Raw genomic sequence first — 18,709 nt, 5'->3', positions numbered from 1 at the left:
GTCACAAAATTACTTTTAAACTATGAGAATGAATTTCAAAGTCTAATTTTATGGGTTGACAAGAAACCAGAAAATTTTTGTTAAATACACTTTGTTATATTTACTACTTTATTCATATAGGTACTACCTTTTTCATGACCCGCATCTTTTATCCCTTCCTATATATCTTGTTTGAGAGTCCACCTATCGTACTGAAAAGCTTTTCTCTTTATTCTAAACATTGAATGTATAGCAATGGAACATGCAGGTGCTCCATAGAGTATAACTTAACTCTTGAATAACTGATTACTTTTTAAAATTTCTGCTTATACAATTGGTTATATAGAGACCATCTACTTTTTCTGTTATATAGTTATATGTTGTTTATATATTGCAGTTAGTTAGTTGGTCTCAACTTTAATTCTTATGCAACTGTCATCTCATGACTCAGACTCATATCAACACTAGAAAAATTTCTTTTAAAAATATTTATTGTCATCTTCTGTTTTTGTATCATCTTCATTTCTCAAGAGAGCTTGTCATCTTTTTTAATGTAGCATTAAAAAAAAAGAGAAAAAGAAGCAGTTCTGCAAAATGAGCTAACATGTCAATTAAGTCTAGCAATTCAGCAAAATGATATAACATTTTCAATGAAGTATAATGATACATGCAATTCTTACAACCTCCAAATCCATAAAAAAAGGAGGGAGGTGGAATTTTTTTGTTTTTTCTTCATACCAAGTTTGATAATTATAATTATATCACATAGTTTAGTTTTTCATTGTTCTTTCCATCTATATTTAATATATTGTTTATCTGGCACTTTGCATCAGGTTATTTAAGTCTTTCTTTATTCTCTATATCACATACACATAAAAAAAACCCAATCTTTTTTTTAAGAAACAACAATAGCCTTCTTTAATGAAAGGCAGCCAAATTTCCATTTTTTTGACCTAAACTGTTTACCCTTATTTTGCAGAACTCCTTATTAGATCTTATTTTTAAAATTTTGTTTTTCTTTAATATAGACCACCTTTTCTTAATCCTATATTAAAGTCTCAATGAATAATTTGTGGATCTTCAATTTTTCTGCCAAATTGGATTTTATACTCTTCGACGAGATTTTTAAGTGAAGAAATTGAGTTGAGTAAGAAAGTTTATTCAAAGACAGCATGATAGTCACACTCTAAATCAACTTTTTATACTTTGTGGCCAGCTTTATTGTTGTAGTTCAAATTGAGGAAAGAGACTTCTTCAATCCTCTAACAGGTAGAGAATTTTATATCCTCATTTTTTGATGCCAACTTGTAGCTATAATAGTTACTCTTCTACTTTGTCTTTGTTCTTAGTGCCATTTTGATTATTGGATCATCTTGTTTGTTTTTTTCTTGATATTTAAATTTAGAGCTATTTGAAATGATGGTATAATTTTAGAAATTATCAAATTAAACTGCTTTTTAAATTAGCCAAAAATGAATTGATTACATTCAAGTTTGCTTATAATATATTATTTTTCCAGTAGTTACTGGCATATGTGTAATATGTATTGAAAAAATTCAATCTTCCTATTGGTCAATAGCATGCTTAAAGTCAGGGACATGGATCATAGTGGCTTACACAATGTTCTCTATTTAATATACCTCTAATAACCATTTATTGAATTGAATTCATTTGAATTGAATTCAGAGTTCCCTCCTTGTTCTTAAAATTACTACTCTCTCCTTTTCTTTCTCTTCCCCTCCTTTTCTCTTTCTCTTTTCTTTCCTTCTTCTCTCCCTCCATCTTCTCTTATGTATATTTATGTAAATATATAGACATATCCAGATGATTATATAAACAGGTAGATAAAGCGTCTATTAAACACTTATTATGAACCAGACAGAGAAGCTAAGTAGTATAGTGGATAGGGTACCAAGCCTGGAGTCAGAGATCTGGAAACGGGAATTCAAATCTAACGTCACTTATTACCTGTGTAATCCTGGGCAAGTCACTTAACCTGTTTACCTCAGTTTCCTCCACTATTAAATGAGCTGGAAAAGGAAATGGCAAACCATTCCAGTATCTTTGCTAAGAAAACCCCAAATGGAATTATAAAGAGTCATACAAGACTGAAATGAACAATATGAGTCAGTTACTGTACTAAACACTAGGAATATTGATAAAAGCAAAATTGTCCTGCCCTCAAGGGGCTTACTTTATCATAGGGGGAAGACACAAAGGAAGTCTGAAAAGTGTTAGGGAAGGCATATATATTCTTTGGCATGGTGAGGAGATGGCTAAGAAGGAACAGGGAGACCTGGCCCCCTGTTGAGATAAGGCAAAAATCTCACCTACAGAGCTGAGGAAGTTAGCAGTAAAATCCAAGATTTTTTCTCTCTGCTTTCCTTTCTTGATCCTATATAAACATTTGTTTTTGTTCATCTGTTTCTAAATGGCACAGTTCCTTTCTTCTTCTCATCATGTTAATTTCTTGGAAGCTGGAAGAGCTTGGATGTGGAGAGAGCACTAGGCTGGAGAGTCAGGAAAGCCCCCAGGCAAGTCACTTTGTCTGCCTGTTTCCTCAACTTTTAAAAGGGGATAATAATGACATTTCTCAGGGTTGTTATGAGGATCAAATGAGATAGTAATTGTGAAGAGCTTACCACAGTGCCTGGTACATAATAGGTGCTTAATAAATTCTGTTCCTTTTCCTTTTCCCCATCGTCCCTAGTCCCTCTCTCTAATCTACTCTCATGCTTTGCTTAGTGAATAGGGAGCTTTAATGCACTATATATAAAAATTAATGTCATTTCACCACCAACTGACTTCCTAGATCAGTCACTTAAATTGTGTTTCATCCTTTCCATCTGTTTACAATTACATTATCCCTTTTTCTTTGATTTTGTGGCCATAACCTTGGTAAATCCTAATCTCTTTCCATCTTCCTCTTTGGTTGACTCATACCTGGATTGCCTGTGTTAGTTGCTATATACATAATTGCTGGAAAAATCTGCCTCATACAGTATTTTCATCATCATCATTGTCATAACTTTTAATTATGTAGCTCTTTAAAGGTTGCGAATTGGCTTACATGCAGAATCTTATTTCAATCTCACAGCAGCTCTGTGAGATAGGTGCTCTTATGCCCTGCATATGTGTACTTGACAGAAGCAAGAACTAATGTATAGGGAAAATAAGTTGACTTGCTTTGGGTCATGAAATTCATAAATTCAATGGTGGGATTTGAACTTTGGCCTTTCTAACTTTGGGTACTGTATGCTCTATTCAGTAAGCTACCTTGTTTTTCACAGAGTTCTGGAACCTAAGTTGGCTTGATCCTATCCATCTTTTTTTAACTTTTTGGACTGAGACAAATCATCATCCCATACAAGTCAATAACTTTGCAACTTTCTGTTTTAGAGCGTTTCCTGTGATACTCACAAATTAAGTTACTTGAGGGGGGTGGAAACAGTGTATATTAGAGTTTTCTCTACTATGTTCTCTACTTCACTTGATAACCTCATCAGCTCTCATAAATTTAATTATTATCTCTGTGCTGCTAATTCTCATATCTACCTATCCTGTTCCTGTTCTGGAACTTATTTGAGTGTTATAAGTAGTCAGCCAATAAACATTAATCATTTATATATACACCAGTCACTGTGCTGACCAACAGTTTCATATCTCCAATTGCCTTTCACATTTCTCAGACTGGATGTCAAGCAAACATTTAAAAATCATTATATCTAAAACTTAATTCTTTGTTTTTCCCTTTCTCCAAACTTCCCTTTTGCTGTCAAGGGCACCACCATCTTCCCAGGCTCACAACTTGGGTGTCATCCTAGACTTCTCACTATCTCTCATGTTTCCGATCCAGTCTGTTGCCAAGACCTATCATTTTCACTTTTCCTATAGGCTCCCCCCCTTCTCTCCTCTGACACTGCCACAAATTTGGTGCGGGTCCTCAGCTTTTCCTCACCTCACCTGGATTGTTACAATAGCTTCCTGGAGGGTCAGCCTATCTCAGGGCTCTTCCCCCTCCAAATTATTTTCTATTCAAGTCATTAAAGTGATTTCCTTAAAGTGTAAGTCTACCCATAGCACTCCCACTACTCAGCAAATTCTGTTTGCTCAAAATCTATTTGGCATTTAAAGCTTTTTATAATAACTTCATCCTATCTTTCCAACCTTCTTTCACTTTACTTCCTGTTGTATATTCTTTGATCCAGTGACACTGGCCTTGCTATTCTACATCTAAAACTCCTCCCCTCAGGTCCAGATGCTTTCTCTGGGTGAGCCCTTCACCTGGAGTGCTTTCTCCTCATCTCTGCTTCTTGGCTTTCTTGATTTTCTACACGTCTCAAGCACAACCACATTTTCTATAGAAAGCTTTTCCCAACCTCCCTTAATTTTAGTGCCTTTCCTTTTAAAATTATTTCCTCTTGAGGGCAGCTAGGTGGCGCAGTAGATAAAGCACCAGCCCTGAAGTCAGGAGGAGTTGTTCAGATACTTACCAGTTCCTAGCTGTGTTACTCTGGGCAAGTCACTTAACCCCAATTGCCTCAGCAAAAATAAGCAACTAAATAAGTAAATAAATAAATGATTTTCTCTTTGTCCTGTAAATAACTTCCTTTGTATGTTTTCTTTTTTTTTTTTCCTCTCTCTTTCTTTCTTCTTTTCTTTTCTTTTCTTTTCTTTTTTTTTTTTTTTTTTTTTGGCATGTTGTCTGCCCTACTGGATTGTGAGCTCATTGAGAGCAGGGACTTATCTTTTTGCCCCCTTTTATATCTCTGGAACTTAGCACAGTGTTTGATACTTAGTAGATCCTTCATCAATGCCTATTGATTGACTGAACATGACTTTCTACCTTTCTTTTAACCACATTATCATATCTAAATTTGCCTTAGTATTCAAATCTCTCAGTCATGTGGGTTTTCCATACTTTGTAAATGTAGATCTCTCATGAATCCTCAACTTGGTCTCTGTGCTAGGCAAACTATCTTGGTCACTGTTTCCTTAAAATAGCTTAATTTTCCCATCTTTTTCCTTTTGAAAGTGGCTTTCTCCCATATTTGATATCCATCTTTTCTTCTTTACCAGGTGCTTTATGTCTTCTTCAGTTTGATTTAGTCCTTTCTTACTCAAAAAACTTTCCTTGATTTATCCCACCTAACTTTGACAATTCTTCCACTTAGTATCTATTCAGGGTATTTGGACTCATTTTCTACTCCTGTTTTGTCCTTACAAATGGGCTGCCTTGTAGTCTTCTTGCAACATTTCGTCTGTGCATTTTAACCCTTTAAATAAATTGCATATTCTTCAAGGATAGGAATTATGTTTGTCTTTTTTGTTTTGTAATATTCTTTTGTATTCTTCCACAGCACCTACCATATATGCTCAATAGATAATGTTCAGCAAAGAAATAATAATATAGTAACGCAATCTATGTTGGTTTTTGGCATTATTTATACTGATGAAATCACAGATCTTTGAAACACTGAAGTAAGTTTATAAAGCTCTTTGCAGAAGGAGGAAGGGAAATGAAATTTATATAGCACCTAATATGTGTGAGTCACTGTGCTAAAAATTATTCTTAATATTGTCTCATTTAATCATCACACCAACCCTTTGAGGTAGGTTGTATCATTATCTTTATCTTACAGTTGAGAAAACTAAAGCAAACAGGAATTAAGTGACTCGCCCATCCAGAATCACACAGCTACTGCATGTTAGTGTGTCTGTATTTGAATTGAGATGGTCTTGATTCCAGACCTGGTACTCTATCCACTACACTATCTGGTTGCTTTTTTTTTGGTTATATGATATGAAAGCTGTTGAATAGAGCAAATCTGTGTTGTTTTGATTGTTCTTGGACAGTGACAGAGCTCATAAAAAAAAAAAAGACATGAGTAGGTTAAAAGAAGATTGGTGCAATATTTAAAAATTTTTAATTGTCTTTCCCAAAAAGTAAGGACCATTGCTTCATAGTATATGTTAGGATGCTTCAGCACTTCTGTCCTTTCGATTCTTTTTCTCTGCTCTATAGCCAAACCAGATTTCCCTGGAGGAGAACATCCTGGTCTCTCGTTATATCAACAATCCCCTGCTCATAGATGGTAAGTTGTGATTATGTCTTTGTTGTAGTTATGATTATGTCTTTATTGGGCTAGATATAATTACACTGTTCTTAAGATCAGGTCTTAGTGGTTTGAAAATTCTTAAGGTCTTCTAAAGAAGAAATCCTTATGAAAGTAATCTTGGATTATACAAAATCTGGTTTATTCACAAGGTATAGGGATGGGGATGAGAACGGGAATGGAATATTGCCTTTCCATATTATGCTTTCATTTAATTTTTTACAGTATGTAATTAAAATTGTCTTTTACTGAAAAGTCATTGTTTCTTCTAGATTTCAAATTTGATGTACGTCTCTATGTGCTTGTGACGTCCTATGATCCTCTTGTCATTTATCTCTATGAAGAGGGGTTGGCTAGGTAAGAAATTTCTTCAATGATTCTTTTAAATTAGTTGGTTAAGACTATACTGTTCCTTTTTATTATGTTGTGTAGCTCATTAACATTGAATGAACTGAAATTGTTTCATATTTAAAAAGTGGCCTCATTACATTTCATATACATATACACATATATGTAGACACAATTCTTAGCAGTGACCCAGGTTTATTCAGTAGTTTCATATAACTGTAATGAATTATCTAATGAATTAGTAATAAACTAACTATTGAATCAAGGCATAGGGTCTAAATAACTTGTTTAGCTACAAAGAAAACCCTCATTATTAAAAGTGCTAATTAGCATTGTTTTTGGTATTCCTTTCTCTAATCTTGTTCTACTGATCATTCTGTTTTTGACCACTACCAGATAATTTTAATGATTTCTCCTTTATAATATAGTTTGAGATCTGGAAGACTCATTTTTCCTTCAGTCCTAGTAGTTTTCATCATTTCCCTTGATATGCTAGATATTTTTGCCTTTAAAATATATTTTGTTATTTTTTTTTAATCACATTCTGTAAAGTATTCATTTGGTAATTTGATTGGCATAGCATTAGCACTATAGATTAACTTTTGGTAGTGTTATCATTTTTATTATATTGGCATGGCCCAGCCACGAGTACTGAATGTTCCTCCAGCTATTTAAGTTTTTCTTTATTTCTTTAAGAAGTACTTTTTGATTGAATCTGTATAAGTCTTTTGTGTGCTTTGGTAGATTAAACCCCAGATATTTTATATATTTTTGTAGTTGTTTTGAATAGAGTTTTATTTTCTACTGGTTCTTGATTCTGTTGTTATGTAAAAATGCTATTGATTTTTGAAGATTTATTTCCATAGCTTACAACTTTTGCTCCCACATTTATTGGAAAATGTTCTAGTGAATATTACATGTAATAGTTGCTTTTGGTTTGAGAGAGATACTTTTTAAGAGACTAAAAGGGGTTCTTCTATACCTATACTTTATAGGTTTTTTTGCTTTAAGCATAAATGTTACATTTGTCAATGACTTTTTTTCTGTATCTATTGAGATAATCATGTGGTTTTACATGTTTTTGTTTTTAATATGTTGATAGTTTTCTTAATATTGAACCTTGCATTCCTTTTGTAAATTCAACTTGGTCAAAATGATTTTTTTTTATTTTGGATAAATTACTGAGGTTTGTTTGACAGTATTTTATTTAAAATTTTTGAATTAATATTCATTATCTTGGCCTGTAATTCTCCTTCTGTGTTATCATAGGGAAGGATTCTGGTATGGTGCTTTCTTTTGTAGTTTTTGAGAAGAATTTATGTATTATAGGTACTAATTTTTCTTTAAAACTTGTTCTTTAAATTTTCTTTCAAACAAATATGAGCCATCTCTTTCTCCCACTTCCTGCATTCTCCCCCCTCCCCCCCCCAATAGGAAGCAAGGAAAAGAAAAAGCCTTGTCACAGATATGTATAGTGAAACAAAACAAAATTTTTCACTGGCCATATTTGAAAAAATATATTTTATTCTGAACCCTCATCTCTGTCAGGAGGTAAACAGCATGTTTCAACATAAGTCTCATGACTTCTAGTTGACTGTTACACTGATAAGAGTCCAGCATACTAGTAGTATACCTTCACATAACTTTATTCATTCTCTAATTTATGGGCGCCCTTTCAGGTTCTCTTTCTTTGCCACTTGGAAAAAGCACAATAAAAATTTTTGCATAATCCTAGAATTTGTTTTACTAGGGACTAAATAAATAGCCCTTTCCCTTCTTTTCCTTCCCTTCTATTTCACAATTGAGTAAAACATATTTCTGAACCGTGTGTATGCACATGTGTTCTTCCTTCTTTTTATTAGATCAGATGAGATTGAGGTTTTAGTTTCAGCTGTCTCTCCCCCTGATTTGTATAGGTGTCTACTTAGGCAATTTAATTATTGAGATAATTTCCCCTAACCTTCCTTTTCCTCCCCCTCTTCTTCCCAGTACACTTCTCTTTCCATTCTTTTCTTCAGATCATCAAGATATAACAGAACCATTCCCAGCCTTGTCTCATTGGACTCCCTTTATGAACCCTGATGATGATAGGGATCAGAGGGGACACATGTATCAACTCCCTGTATTTAAATGTAAGCAGTTTACCATTGTTTAGTTCTTTATCATTGTTCATTCATATTTACCTTTTCATGTTTCACTTCACTTCTGTTTTTGTACTTCAAAGTTTCTATACAGTTCTGGTCTTTTTGTCAGCAATGCTTGGAGGTCCTTTATTTGATTAAACACCCCCTTCCTTCCCCTTACTCTCTCACTTTTGCTAGGTAAATTATTGTTGGTTCTAAATCATATATTCTTTGCTTTTTTGGATTATAATATTCGAAGTTTTCTGCTCTTTCATAGTGGTGGCTTGTTAAAATGTGTGTGATTTTGATTGTAGCTCCTCCCTATTTGAATTCCTTCTTTCTGGCTGGTTGCAGTTTTTTTACTCTTGACCTGGAAGCTCTGCATTTTGACAATGATGTTTCTGGAATTTTTTTCATTTTGGGGTTTCTTCAAGGAGGTGATTGGTGCATTCTCTCATTTTCCATTTTTGTCCTTTAGTGTTTAAGATAGCTGACAGTTTTCTTTTAAGATTTCTTGAAAATTGATATCTCTGCTCTTTTTCGACGGTTGTTTTGATAGTTTAATGATTCTTAACTTTTTTTCTCCTTGATCAGTCTTCCAAGTGAGTTGCTTTTGCTGTGAGATAACTTATATTTTCCTGTTTTTCTATGGCTTTATTTTAATATTTCTTTTTGCCTCATGAAATCCTTGACTTTTAGTTGGCTCATTTGAATTTTTCAGAGAGTGTGTTGCTTGGGCAAGTTTTGGTATTTGGTGGTGGGTATATCACATTTGGTTGGACAAAGGGTTCACTGTGACTTTTTCTGTCTGAGAATACCCATTTTCTGAGTCAGAAGGAGTTTGTGGATATCTCAGTGTACTTCTTCCTATGACTCTAATATCCTAGTTCTACTCTTCCTCTTGGCTCTGCCCACATGAGAAGTTGTAAGGTGTTAATCTAAACTTTTTTTTTTGCACCATTTTCTTAACAGTTTTTGTTAAATATAAAGTTTTTCTCCATGTAGTTTGTGTTGTTGGGCTTCTTTAAGGCTAAATTATTGTTTGGTTTTGGTTGATACTTATCTAGTCTATTTCACTGATCATTCTTCTTCTTCTTCTTCCTTCTTCTTCCTTCTTCTTCTTCTTCCTTCTTCCTTCTTCTTCTCCTCCTCCTCCTCCTCCTCCTCCTCCTCCTCCTCCTCCTCCTCCTCCTCCTCCCTGAAGAATTGTCCTTTCTACTTTTTGTCCTCATTTCTCTTGAGATTCTACTTTTTGTTTCTTCAAATGAATTTATTATTTTTTCTAGCTTATAAAGTCTCTTGGTTTGAGTGGTATAGCACTAATTTATAACTTAGTTGGTGTTTTCATTTTTGTTCATTTAGTGACTCACAGAATTCTTTAGATAATATTCTTTCCATGAAGTTGCGTGTTATTTGAAATGGACTCCTGTTTGTTCTTTTCTCCTCCAACCTTAACCTTTTCTGGTTAACAGCTAACTTGTTCTAATTTTCCATTAGTTTTTATGTCACAGAACAGGACTATATATTATAGTAGAAAGAGCACTGAAACTGAGACTTGGAAGAGATCTGGGTTTGAATTAGAAAATAATGTGGCTTAGTAGCTCAAGGATACTTGGGTTTTCAAAATCTTTCGTCTAATACTTACTGACTCTGTGACCGCTAAGATTTCTCATGCTTGAAAATGGGAATAATAAGACTCATTGTATCTAAGGTTTATTATTGTGAAGATCAAATGAGGTAATGTGTATAAAATGTTTGCTTATCTTTCAGCTATATAGAAATGTCATTTGTTTTAACAGGTGGTCTGTGACCTATGAATAACGATGACTGGCAAAAATCATTGCCTATTTATAAATTTCTGTATTATAGAAAATAAGTTAACTAGACTAAGCATATGAATAGATTTGAAGTATATGTTTAATTATATTTCTTTATAAATAGAGAACTATTTACTGACAGCCCTGTATATGTATTAATAGTATTTTTTATTAATTTGAAAGGTTTTAATTAATTCATCATTTAAAAAATAATACCCCAAGTCTTGCTATTTATACTTAGGTGACTTTAATTTCTAAGGTCTTCATTTTTTCTCATCTGTAAAATAAAGGGATTAGTTCCCAGTGTTATATGTTATGGTCCTTTATCAAGACTCCTTTTAAATCCCAGAAAGATAACTAATGACTAATGTTCTTCTAAACTCTAGGTGGCACCAGCAGCATTTATAATATTATATGTTGTTAAACTTTTGGGATTTGAGCACTGAGAGCACTAGAAGTTGCTTGAGTGCCTTAGTTTTGGCCTCTTATTACTTGAAAATTAAAGAGAAATGGTGAGCAGAAACTGTGACTATTGAATAGAGATGGGTGAACTAGAACTCTTAAGAAAGGATGAAGAGGGGTCCTTAACCATTTTTGTGTCCATCCATGCACACCTTTGGCAAGTGGTTGAAACCAATGACCCCTTCTCAGAGTAAAGTTTTTAAAAGTAAAATATGCAAAGAATTACAAAGGAAGCCAATTGTATTGAAATGAAGTTACAAACATATTTTTAAAAATAAGTATACAAATTCCAGGTAAAGAACTCCTGAAGTACACAGATAGCTCATCTAACTTAGGACAGTTTTATTTGCGGAAAGATATGCCATCAATACTTTGTAAAAAAAAACAAACAAACAAACAAAAAAAACTATCCAAAGAATATTTTCCCTGTACATATGTTCTAGACAGAGCTCATTTGGAAAATACTTTTTTTTTTAAAAATCATTTTAATATCAAGAGAGTTGACTAATTTGAGGCCTTTTTCTCATTGAATTTTTCCTTACTGTACATAGTGCCTTGCTTTGAGGAAGAGATTAAACTGGGTGATGATATATTCTAATTCTGACTTTCTTCATTTGTTGGATGATAACTATGTGAAACTGACTATAAAAGAAAAGTGGATGATGGGAAGAACTGTAGTTTCTTATAAACCTATTTTAATATTCTAAAAGGAGTTGTAAATTCATTTCTGGTTTTTATACTCTTTTATTTTATTTTTATTTTTATTTATTATTTATTGCATTTTTAACCTGAAAGCATTATTTTAAATATTGCATTTTTAACCTGAAAGCAGAAAGAACCCAAATAGCTAGTTTTAAATCCAGCATTTGGAATTTTCTTCATTTTGGGTTAAATGACCTTAGAAATTCAGAAAACTGTCTTGCCATTTCTATTTTTTGTGTTTAAATGGTTATGTGATCTCATCCATTTTCCTCCATTGATACAGTTTATAACTCATTCACATCCATCATATATGACTTTTATCCTTGCCCTCTTAAAGGTATGTATGTCATAAGGTGGTGCATCCATACCTCTTTTCCTTCCTTTCAACATCACAAGGATACTAGCAGAACTTCTGTGTACCTACCATCCCTTGCTCTTACCAACTCAGTAGCTCCTGTTTTTTGAAGTTCCTTTTTGGCTATATTTTGTAGCCTATTCATACATGCCTTGTACCTGGTCATTGCCCTTTGTGTGACAGTCATTTTTGATTTTTCAGAGGCAATGGTGTTCTGCCTTACAATCCCATATGGTGATACCGGTAAGATATTAGCATTAAAGAGATATATACCATGTTTTCATGGGAAGCATAAGGTCAATTAAAAAAAAAAAAAACTTGGGGAGTTTCCCAAAAGCCATCAGTCCACTATCTTCTTTTCAACTTGGAGCCCAGCTTTTTGTCTATATGTTATCCCATATCTCTCTGTGTAGCTCTATCTATTCTTGCTCTCTCTATAGACCTATCTATTCTGTTGGACAAGCTCTATATAATATTTATCTAAATGTATATTGAAATTTGTCAGTCAGTGAACATTTATTAAGTAGGTTTTTAATGAATGTTCACTGACTGACAAATTTAAATTCAATTCAATTCAAAGTGTCAAGAACTGGGCTAAATGCTGAGAATAAAAAGAAAGAAAGAGTTCCTGCTCTTAAAGAGCTTATGGTAGATTGAGGGAGACAACACATAAACAAACAGGTAAAAATAAACTATATAAAGGACAACTTGGAAATAATCCAGAGGGAAGGCCCTAGAATGAAGGGAGAGCAGGAAAATCTTCCTGTAGAAAGTGAGACTTCAGCTGGGACCTGAAGGAAGCTAGGGAAGTCAATAGGAAGAGTAGAGGAAGTAGAAACAGTGCTTGGAAATGGTGTGTCTTATTCTAAGAATAGACAGGAGCAATGTTGCAGGACCCAAATGTGGTGAGATGTAAGATAACAGAAAATAGGAAAAGTAGGAGGGATCTGGGTCATGAAAGGCTTTGAATGCCATGCAGAAAAATTTGTAATTGATCCAGGAAATGATAGGGAGCCACTGGAGTTTATTGAATGAGGAGTGAGAGGTGACATCATTGGAATTGTGCTTTAGGAAAATCATTTGATGGCAGAATAGAGCATGGTTTGGAGTAGAGAGACCCGAGGCAGGCAGACCCAACAGCAAACTATGGTAATAGTCCAGGTATGAGATGATGGAGGCCTGGACCAAGTGGTGGCAGTATCCAGTTTGGGAAATGTTAAGTTTAGGGTGCTTGTGCAATATCCAGTCCAAAATGTCTTCTGGGCAGCAAGAGGTAGGAAACTGCACATCTGCTAAGAGGTTAGGGCTAGATAAATATAAGAATTGTTAATTTAGAGATGATAAGTCCATAAAAACTGATGAGATCACTAAGTGAAATAGTATAGAAGGAAAAGAGAAGAGAGCCCAGGACAAAGCCCTGTAGGGGCTTAGAGAATGTCATCTGGATGAAAGGGATTGAATAGTTTGGTAGGTAGGCAAGAATACGTTCCCCAAACCTAGAGAGGACAAGCAGATCCACAGAGACAAAAGCTGCAAAGAGGTCAGAAGATCATTGCAATTAAGAGATTATTAGTAGTTTTAGAGAGCCTAGTTTTGGTTGCATGATCATCAGAAACCAGATTGTAGAGAGTTCCAAAGAAAGTAAGTGGAGACACCTGTTGCAGGCGGCTTTCTCAGAGAGATCACCATCAATATTGTGCTTTAGGAAAATCATTTGATGGCAGAATAGAGCATGGTTTGGAGTAGAGAGAGACCCGAGGCAGGCAGACCCAACAGCAAACTATGGTAATAGTCCAGGTATGAGATGATGGAGGCCTGGACCAAGTGGTGGCAGTATCCAGTTTGGGAAATGTTAAGTTTAGGGTGGGACAATAGATGGTTGGGATGGGAAGATTAAGATTTTTTTTGGAAGGTGGGAGGTATGTTTGTAAGTAATAAAGAGGTAGCCAATAGATAGGAATAGACTGAAGATAAATGAGCAAGTGAGGATAAAAGATGGGGATGTCTCTTGAGGAGATTGGATTGATTGGGATTTGTTGTATAGGAGAGACCTTAGCAAGGAAAAGGCCATCTGGCCTGCTATGGATTAAACAGCCACATTATTAAGAGATTAAAAATCTCATCCATTCTGTAGTTTACAAAGGGGTATACACAATCGGCATAATGTCATCCACAAGTAATCCTTGTGTTGGCTCTCTTTGAAAAGTCACAATTAGGTGTGTTGTTTGTTGTTGTTTTTAAAGAAAGAATTAACAAGAAAAAATATTCCTTGCAATCAAAACAATTTAACCTCAATTTAAATAAGTAATTGGATATCAAAAATATTCAATGAATTCAGTTTTATTGCGAAACTTAACAATTATAAATTAATTGCTACAACAAGGAGATTGACAGAATGCAGAAAGTCTTAATGAAAAAACATCTAACTTCCTTACCATAGAGGAAGAGAGGGCTGCCCTTCATTTGTAAAATCTCGTGAAGACAAATGTTGGATGATTGTGGGCAGCAGCATCTCATAAAACAGAGAAGCCCTGGAAGGTGAAACAAGTATAAAGAATGCTTGGCAAGATAGTCCTTTTTATTTGTACGTAAGATATTGGGGAAATAAAATACAAATTATTTTCTGATATTATTTTCTTGGTCCTCAAGTTTCTAATCAGTCAGAGGCGTCAGGTTGTATTGCATGTTGACCCAAAGGGGGCGGGTTCCAATGTTCGTGACTCTGAGTCACTCTGGGCAAAACTTCCCGGATTCTTCTCTTATAAAATCAGTATGCTGGACTAAAAGTGTGAGAGAACCTTTCTCGCTTTGAATGCTGCCATTTTCAAATGAAAAACTGAACTATAAGACTTCTAAAAGTGTATTCTGGCTTCAAGAATCTCTGCTTGATTGCCTAGATGCAGATGGTAGTGGTCCCATTTCTCTCCTTTTAGATTCGTGCTGTCTTGTTGTCAGCAGGGGGCACTGATGGTCTGTGTCCTTGGAGGGAAGGGTGAAGTGCAGAAAGGCTTTTCTGCTAAGATGGTGCCGATTCTTTTTCTTCTTAGACAGAGAGATGGAATCCAAAACAGACCTTGTACTGACTTTACAGCTTTAGGTGGGCCCTGTATTTGGTCTAAATGATTTGATAAGATCCTTTTAGAGGATGGAGCTTAATATCTGCTTTTTGAGTGAATCAGGAAAAATAAATGAAAATGAAACAAAATAGAACTGAAATCTAAATGTGCTGTCAGAGATCTGCAGCACTAACAGTTCAGAGAAAACTGAGGTATTTATCCAGGGACCCATACGTTTTCCAGTAATTCTGGGAGTTTCTTGGTGGGCACTGGATGATGTCTGAGTACAGGGACTACTTTCTTGCTGTCTCTGTAATAATATTCATTTGAAAAGGACCTGAAAGTAATTGTGGCCCCTCCCTGCTATAAACCCTTCTTCAGTAGCCTTCCTTGCTAATTAGCACTGGCTCCGCAGGGATATTTACCTTTTCTCTGTTGAATTCCTGTGGTTTTTAAAGAATTCAGGTGCTTCATAGTTGCCAAAGAATTCAGATTACCTCACAGGCTGCATGCTGTCCTGAGTCTAATACCCTAGTCAAGAAAAAGGGAAGAGACAATAACAACAAGGGGGGAAGTCCCCCAATGCTTGCTGTCCTCCCTCACTGGCAGGGCCTTGCTGTTTGTGGACCTCGAACTATTCCTGGCTCTGGAGGCAGGGGATCAGCCTGGTAATCCCTTCCCCAGACGGCTCTGTAGGGCGCTCCCTACTCACTGTAGCACTTTGGCAGGCTCGGTGCTGCAGCTGTATAATAGAAGATCAGAGAGACCTTGGGCCTCTTGTTCCCTTCCAATAGGGTTTGTCTGGGTCAGGCCAAGATGAAACCCAGTGGCTCCTGGCAAAGCAGTTTGATTCACTGTCTCCTTACCTCCCAAGGTCTTGGCTTGAAGTCACTACAGCCACTGATGCCATGTGTGTTGTTGCCATGGTCTCCCCGTCAGCCCTCTTCCTTCTCATCATTCATAGAATATTCTTTTTTAGATTGTAAACTCCTTGAAGGCATAGTTTATTATTTTCATCTCTGAATTTATAGCATGTAGTTTCATGTTTCTCTGAGATAACATAGTAGAGATTTAATGAATGTTTGTTTATTGAATGCTTTCTAAGTCATCAGAAGTATGGTCTGTGTCCATGGTCTGTGTCTATGTTAGCTTGCTTGCCCATATATTCAGAGTAGTAATAGCTAATATGATAGAGTGCTTTAAAGTTTGAAAAGTGCTTTACAAATATTCCTCTCATTTTTCTTCTCACCCTGGGAGTAGGTGCTCTTATTTTACCTACTTTACAGATGAGAATAGGATAGACAGAATGAGGATAGACCAAAGTTAAGTGATTTGTGCAGGGTCACACAGCAAAAATCTAAGGTCAGATTTGAATTTAGGTCTTCCCGACTCCACATAAAGTGCTGCATTACTTAGCTATCTTATAGTAACTGAAATGGATCTTAATGATCCAATTAATTTCCTTCTCTTTGGTTTTTTATTTATAAAGTGATAAGGACATGAAATAGACAATCTAGCATTATTTAGAAACAATATTGATTCTATTCTTTAGATCATGATCCTTGTTATAGATCATTTTTCTTTTCTACTTTATAATTAGATGAAGGAAGGTATGTAAGTTCTCTCTCCTCTTCCTTTCCCCCTCCTCCTTAAAATTTTAACATAATAAAATGACAAACACAGCATGGTTCTCAAAGTGAATTTGAAAACAAAAGTCTTTGATATATAATTTAAATGGAGGTAGACACTTTGAATAAGAAATTTCCATCAGAAAATATATTCCACAGTTTTTCACTGTGTAAAATACAGTACTAAGATTCCTTTTAAGGTAAATTGCAAAGCTCTCTGTCAACCCTCCTGTTTCTTTGTCCATGATCATCCTATGATATACCTTGAAGATTCAATCATCTAAATTTCAGTCTATATTCCAAAAAACATTTGTAAACTTAAGTCTTGAGATATTTAGTAGAGTTGTATCATTTTTGTGGGTGCTAATAATTTGTTTTGAGATATTTAATTTATTATTATTATTTAGTTATTTTACTCATATCCTACTCTTGGTGATCTCATTTGGAGTTTTCTTGGCAAAGATACTGAAGTGGTTTTCCATTTTCTTCTCCAGCTCATTTTACAGATGAGGAAACTGAGATAAACAGACTTGCCCAGGGTCACACAGCTAGGAAGCGTCTGAATATGGATTTGAAATCAGAAAGATGATTCTTCCTGACTCCAGGCTTATTTTAAGGAAAGCTTAGTTTATTTATTTTAAGGAAAGGGATAAAAATAAGAGACAAATGAACTGAAAAAACCTGCTTGATATAATTTGATCGTAAAATCATCTGGTTCTGTTGGTGAGGTGAAAGTTGTAATATATCCTTTTCTTCAACCACACACAGGCTTTTTGCTGATTCTTGTCTTCTTATCTTTCAAATGAAAGAGTTTTTTTAAAGAGTGCTTGCACAATGCCTGACACATAGTAGATACTATATAAATACTTATTCCTTTTCCCTAACTTCCATTTAGCCTTTACTATGTTCTTCTTTGCCATTCAACTAAATTTAGATTCTATTATTTTTCTTTTACTCCTAGATCCTATTATTAGATGTCTTCCTTGATTAACTCTTCTTGTTTTCGTCCTATTACTTTGTATCCCCAGCAAAGAACTTTTGGGCCTTGTATGATGTTTTCATGCAGTTTTATTTTGAAATGCATCAGGAATATACATTTTTAGTCATTGGAGGCTAAATGAGATATAGAGGCAAGGGTATTTATTTCTGTGTAGATGTCAGACTTCATACAAAAAGGAATTGGAGCTTTGATGTGTTGGATCACAGAATTTCAGTGCTGAATCTCAGTTATCATCTAGCTCTTTCCAAAGTCTATCTACAAAGACTCTGACGAGCCATTCTTCTTTTGTTGGAAGTCTTCCATTAAGTGGTACACTGATTTTTGAAACGGACAATTCCACTTTGGAGTAGTCTAATTGTTAGGAAGGTCTTCTTTCCATCAAAATTAAATTTACCTCATTGTCCTTTTACCCATGGCTCATTTCTTTGTCTCCAGAGACTTAGCAGAATAACTCTAATTGTCTGATTCCTCTTACATGTTATAAATCCTTTAAATATGAACTCAGTAGCTGAACAGCTAGATGGAACAATACATAGAGTCTTGGGCCTGGAGTCAGGAAAACTCATTTTCCTGAGTTCAAATCTGGCCTCAGATGCTTAAAAGCTGTGTGACCCTGGGGAAGTAACTTAACCCTCTTTGCCTCAGTTTCCTCATCTGTAAAATAAGCTAGAGAAACCATTCCAATATCTTTGCCAAGAAAACTCCAAATGGAGTCAAGAAGAGTCAGACATGACTCAAACAACTGTACAATAACTATGTGCTAAGCCCTTTACAAATTATTATCCCATTTAATCCCCACAACCATGTGAGAAAGATGCTATTATTGTACCCGTGACTGAAATAACTCAACAATAACAATCCTAATGTTTTCCTTAAATCTTTAGGTCAGTGATCTCCTGTTTCCTCAGTTCCATCATTCTGTGGCTTGAACTTGAGGCCTGTCTTATCCTGTTTGCTATATTCTAGATATTCAGTAGCTTTCTTTTCCCCTTAAAATGTATTATCTAGAACTGAATATTGTACTCAAGGTATGATTTCACTATGGCAGAATATAGTGGAACTGTCACTTCCTTATTCTGGTCTCTATGCTTATCAATTTAGTCCAAGATTTCATTAGCTTTGT

The 18,709-nt window shown here is 34.9% G+C and overlaps 1 protein-coding gene across 10 annotated transcripts in view; it reads left to right on the top strand.

Moving 5' to 3' along the window:
• The window catches only part of TTLL5 (tubulin tyrosine ligase like 5), a 392,042-nt gene that overhangs the window by 39,223 nt on the left and 334,110 nt on the right, over positions 1-18,709 (top strand). For all 10 annotated transcript variants that reach the window (XM_051977559.1, XM_051977558.1, XM_051977560.1 and 7 more), the window contains exons 8-9: positions 6,005-6,074; positions 6,368-6,452. In XM_051977559.1, the coding sequence (XP_051833519.1) occupies positions 6,005-6,074; positions 6,368-6,452 (155 nt within the window). The remainder of the gene's footprint in view (positions 1-6,004; positions 6,075-6,367; positions 6,453-18,709) is intronic.

The sequence above is a fragment of the Antechinus flavipes genome, chromosome 2 (genome assembly GCF_016432865.1).
Source record: "Antechinus flavipes isolate AdamAnt ecotype Samford, QLD, Australia chromosome 2, AdamAnt_v2, whole genome shotgun sequence".
Lineage (NCBI taxonomy): Eukaryota > Metazoa > Chordata > Mammalia > Dasyuromorphia > Dasyuridae > Antechinus > Antechinus flavipes.
This window is presented reverse-complemented; position numbering and strand designations above follow the sequence as displayed.